The 5,874-nt window shown below is 36.2% G+C and overlaps 1 protein-coding gene across 1 annotated transcript; it reads right to left on the bottom strand.

Moving 5' to 3' along the window:
* Positions 1–679: 679 nt before the first annotated feature.
* On the bottom strand, positions 680–2,241 carry LOC105359246 (uncharacterized). The gene is made up of 2 exons (XM_011495781.1): positions 2,164–2,241; positions 680–1,106 (listed from the first exon to the last, which is right to left on the bottom strand). Exons 1-2 carry the CDS (start codon positions 2,176–2,178, stop codon positions 822–824), a joined length of 300 nt encoding a protein of 99 aa, XP_011494083.1. The 5' UTR covers positions 2,179–2,241; the 3' UTR covers positions 680–821.
* Between the last annotated feature and the right edge of the window lie 3,633 nt (positions 2,242–5,874).

Genomic DNA, 5,874 nt, shown 5'->3' with positions numbered 1-5,874 from the left:
AAACAAGAATCGCGACAAATGTGTTTACAATGTGTTGAAACTCCTCATTCGCAATCTAAAATCCATAATTCGCATCCAAAATCCATAAGAGAAAGCTAAGAAGTCGTCGACGACTAAAAGAAATTATTTTGTATTTATGATCGCGGATATGTTTCTTTCCAAGCTCGTTCCTCAACATTCAAAATTGTTAATGAACCAACTTATTATCAGTGATTATAATTTCTCGTGATTTAAAATCTACGAATCGATCGAATCTTTCAATTACGCTCGGCCTAAACGAAAGGGCCTGCAATTCCTCCTTAATTTGTTATTATCCAAAGCGATTGATTCACCATTCGGGATGCCAACATTTTCGCCAACTCGCTTATCGAAGCTTTGCAAAACGCCATTTCTTCGACAGTCATCCAATTTTATCGACGTCTCTTTCCATACGACCAGCACCATTGACTTACCGTTTCGCCCCAATAATAAACCATTGATTCCCATACTAATCTTCGGCTTAATCAACCGTCGGCCAATCAAGTTGGCCTAGTTGACAAAGTTTATCTTACCGCAGCTTCCTTTCGCTCTACTGTCGGCAAACATCAGCAGTCAAAGGCTCGGCGCCGATAAATTTACAAAGTGGATGCGGGGAACGAAGTGTCGGGTGCTCGAGGTTTGTAAATAAGCGGCAACTGTCTCTTAGATGTCTCGAATAAAATTTATTTCTCAAATTATCATATAGTTAAACATGCGTAAGGTAGGTGGCCGGCCTTGTAATTAGATAAGCCAAATTGTAACGAGTGTTTAAAATTTAAGCAACCCATCCGCACTCCTCGCCCTCAGACGTAGACGACCGGGTAGGAGTAGTAAGGGGCATAGGCGCGGTAGGCCGAGTAGGCGTAAGGTACACTGGCGCTGTAGGTGTAGGCGACGGGAGCTGCGACCTCGACGGCAGCGGCGGTCAATGGAGCCGAGTAGGCGCTGTGGATGAGGCTTCGCCTGCCCCTGGCGGCCTGGTCCTCGGCTTCGGGCACCGACGGCTCGAGTCCCTTCGCGGGCTCGAGCTTGCGTGGATGCTCTACAGCGGCATTAGCAGCGGCCACCAGAGCAACCAGTAACATTGCCTGAAAGTAATCGTTTTGTTCAACTTCGTGCTCTGCCTCCTGGAGCATTTCGAGATCGCCGCGCGGGCGCTTGACCTTTGAAAGGAACGGGTTTATCCTATATCCGATGGGTACTCTTGTGTAGAATGGAATATGGGATTTAAAGCGAGCGAATGGTCGTATTTCAGGTCTTAGTATCTTGTAATTATTTGCGCGTTTTTTGTTTGTAGTTTTTTATGTTGTGGTTAGCTGGAGGCTGTGATTCCGAGTGTTTGGCTCGTCAGATGCATTGCTTTATGATGTGTTTAGTTTGCGGATGAGGATCAAATGCTTTTCATACACAGTTTTCCATTATTTTGTTAATTGGATTGGCTACGAATAGGTACGAAGAATATGATAATTGTAAGTCTTTTAGGGATTAAATTTTTTAATTTTGCCTCTGAATTGTAATAGTTGCCGATCAGTAGAATCCAGTTACTAGGAAAATGTGAAGAATAGAAGCTCGAATCGATGAATTTAAATATTACATTATTGCGCGCGCGCGTGTGAAAGCAAATGTAAATGTGCGAAGATTTTGGTTGGCTGGATCGAGTTGAAAGTCATGTTGGGAGTTGTTTGAATATATTATCAGAAAAATCGAAAGCGCCGAGTGTATTAAGTCGGTGTACAAGATAATTTTTTAGTAGATTTGATGTGCATTGAAGGAGAGTAGATATTTCGTTGAAAATTTGCTGTTCCTTCATTATTGATTATCTCTAATTGCATGGTGCACATCTCAATGGAAGATTAAGGATTAATTGTTAAAGATAAATTAAAAACGACGAGTTACTTTAAATATTAAAGAATTAACGTGTTCGTGAATAATATAAACTGATATGAGTTTTGAATTCGATGAACAAACGTTGAAAATGTTAAATAATTAGAGACGATAATTGCTGCCGAAAAGTCTATAATTGTTGCTACACCGATAAATTTGTACGATATTGGCAAATATCTATTGATCATTTTGCCCAACGATTCCAATATAAAAATTATAGTCAATAGCGAAACGAAAATGTAATATTCGACGAATACTCACGGTGAAGAATTTCATGTTGAGATTGGTTTTGGTTGGTTATGTTGTACCTAGTTGTATCACTGATGTGCTTCACGAGCTGACTGATGATCCCGACATTTATTCGACTCTCTTTTATACCTAAGCGACCGGTCTGACGTCTGGCGAATTATTATTGTTGACCGTGTGGACGATCGAGCGAGGACAATTGTTTGGTAAGACCAGAAGTCAGTGGGGGTTGGCAAAACCGATCATTGTGTGACGTATGGCGCATTTTGAGCCTTGGCCAACAGCCAGGCCTGGACGAAATTGTGTTATAATACGATGCTTAATCGTATGCGCGACGTAACAAAATTTCATGGAGCCTTCATTACGATTTCTCGCTGACTTAACCTTTACATGCTTCATTGACGATACGTTTCTTCAAGACCCCTGGCCGACGTTTTGACTGTATTACATCCTAAAAGCTGGTGCGCAACCGTGGTGAGAACGAGCGATGTGCATAACAAGCGCGTTCGCTGTTGCTTCGAGTGTTTTTATAAATCACTTAACGAAATAGCAAATATTCATTTACGTTGCTTGCATGTACGAGATTTTCGGACTGCTTAAAAATTTCCTAGGTGTGTACTTGGCGTATGGCGCTATTAAGCCGAAGGTTCTGTTAATAACGTCTATGGACCATCATTAGAATTCCGTCGTCATTGCTGCGTTGTTATTAGCTGCGTTGCGTGAAGGCTATTTAGGGATTTATTGACATGCTTCAACGGCAAGATTAAGACAAACTTTTCACAAGAGTAATTTGAACAGTGTTTAACCATTAGCTTCGATAATGAAGAGCTTGGCGTCGGTGTTGGCCGCTTTCCTCGCGCTACATGTATTTCACAAACATGCAGCTTCATTTGTCATAGAGCAACCAAGTCATTCGTTATAATTAGCATTAATGGAAAAAGCCAGAAGGCATTGATTTTTGTCTACACAATTATCTTTTTATGGGAATCAAAATACATTTGTTTGTCGAAATTATGTCATAAGTTTAATTTAGGTATTTAAATCATTCAAATTTGAAAGCCGTTTAATACAATTCGTATAATTTATCGATATTGTAATAATAAATCAAGTTTTTAATATTTACAAATGTATAATAAAAAAAAAACAAAACAATAACAAAAAAAAAACAAAGAAGAAAAAAAGCAATCCTGTACACTTATTTAGAAGTTGATAATCCAGAATAAAAAGTCATTTTATAATACCACAAATTCATAACTAAGCTGCATAATGCAAAGAACTCTCGAAACATTGATGTTTTTGTCTAGAGATTTTCTTGTTTTAGAAAATGACGACTATTCACCGATGATAAATACAGATTCGTTCTTGCCTCTTTACGCGTCTCAAATAAAAAGCAAAAGCAACAAATAAAACAAATAAAAAAAATACAAAGCTAAAATAATTACAAGAAACGTTCAAGTGTCAGATGTAACAAAGTGGATGAAATATCTACTTCACGAGCTCATCCACCTAAAATGATAGATGCAAACATCGTAAATGCGAGAGAAATATATCATATTTAAATATTTGACAAACGGCAAATGGAACGATACCTACCTCCTTGTTTAATTTAATCAATCGACTGGGAAATCATTGACAATTATTAAAAAAAAAAAAAAGAACAAAAAAATCGCAAGCGCTAAATGCTCGTGAATATGTCGGGCGGCCATTAAATAATATTAATGGCCTCGAAGCAGTGAAAATCAAGGTTTACATTAAGATAAAATCGCGGTCACTGTAAGAGAAATAAAGATTCGGAAATAGACTGGTTATCTTGTTGTAGTCGTCTGCGTTTTAATCCCTTGCACACTTTGGGGTAATGCGACAAAATACCCGAAGGAGATTGTGGAGATGCCCTCGAGTTACCAGATACTCGCCCCATGGGGTCTAGCGAAGTTGGCGTCGGTGCAGGTGTAAGACACAAAAGTAATATTTGGGATGTCGAGGCGAAAGGGGAGGGAGATAACAGACAAGAGAAAGTGAGAGAAACGAGCTTACCGTCTCTCACTCGGTAATTTTATTTTCTGATCAAATAATGTTTTTCTTGTTTTATTGTTTCCCTGTAAATGTAATTAATTTCCATTGATTTGTGGATTTACTGAAATTTTAATTCCTATAATACGGGTTTCAAAGGCAAAAAATTTCAAATGATTTAGAGCCTTTCTACACTATCATATTATTATAATTATTATCATTATTATTATTATTATTATCATTATTATTATTATTATTATTATTATTATTATTATTATTATTATTATTATTATTATTATTATCATTATCATTATTATCGTTACTATTACTATTATCATTCGTATATTAATTCATCATGCACATAACCAGTTTCGATATTAGTGTAATTTGTAAATTAATATTTGTTTCTCAGGAATATCGACTATAATTATATTTGCTTGGAGATCCCATAAAAGATCGTAAAAATAAATTAAAATTGTTTTTAATATTAATTAAGAACTAGATAAAATTAATTCAGGCATATTAAACAGCACAGTCACTTTATTGGTAGTAATTTTATTCAATATGAAAACTGTAATATAAATTATATATAATACCGGCGACATCAACATTCATTAAATATCGATGTACATGTAAATTACATAGCAAATGCGAGGGAAATGAAAATTAGCGGCTTAAAATATTCTTATTAAATATTTCAGTGTATATCGTGAACTTTCGCATTAGCTTCGGCTCGAGAGCGGCAGAATAAAAAATATAAAAATAAAAAAAAAATTAAAAGAACAAGGGATCAAAAGTCAAAATGAGCTGAAGACAAACTAACAAACGTAAGGATGAAGAAAGAAAGAGAGAAAAAAATAAATAAAGCTAATGGAAAACATGAATAATACGCGGTCTGGAGGTGAATATAGAAGAAAAGAAAAAATGCTAAAGAGTAAAGTTTGGACGTGAAAAATGTCTAGACTCTAGTAACTCCATTCCATTTTGGCAATGATCTTAGTCACAATGCCGCTGCGAGGACGACTTATCTCATCCACAGATTATGTTTGTGCTTTTGTATGCTGACAAGCGTTAAATTCCTGCTAAGTTAAAATGATGGCATGGGATAAAATTTCTCAATGGCGTGGCTTTCATCTTAAGTCAAGCATTAATGTCCAAAATTTCTAATCCTCAATGATTGTGATAAACTTTCCGTTTGTGTCATCGAATCGTCACGAGTCATTACGAATAGATATAAAAAACCGAACCAAACCAAACCAAACCAAACCAAACAAAAGCAAAGAAAAACAAAAGGAAAAAGAAGGCCAAAGAGATTAACGGAGGGGAAAAAGAGAAAGAAATAAATGATAAATCTTATCAGTAATGGCATGAACATTTACGACGAATACTGAGAATATAAATAAATACAACATTGAGTATTAACGGATTAGAAATATCTTATTTTCCTCAAATACGATATCAAATATTACAGAGTCGAAAATAAGGATAACTACCTGCCAGGCAGTCAAGCCTTTTAAAAACCATTTATTTTAATTTATTATAATTTATTGCAATTTACAAATGTGCGTAATAGGAGAATACGAATTTCGTGTAATGGGGTTCGATAATTGCTTCAACGTCCTCTCGTAATTTATAATATTTACTTCGGTTTTTAATAAATCCGTCTTAAAGTATCGTAAGTATTGTCGGGGCCACTCTTTGGATCGCGCCAGCGAG

The sequence above is a fragment of the Ceratosolen solmsi genome, unplaced genomic scaffold (genome assembly GCF_000503995.2).
Source record: "Ceratosolen solmsi marchali unplaced genomic scaffold, CerSol_1.0 scaffold11, whole genome shotgun sequence".
NCBI classification, from domain to species: Eukaryota; Metazoa; Arthropoda; class Insecta; order Hymenoptera; family Agaonidae; genus Ceratosolen; species Ceratosolen solmsi.
This window is presented reverse-complemented; position numbering and strand designations above follow the sequence as displayed.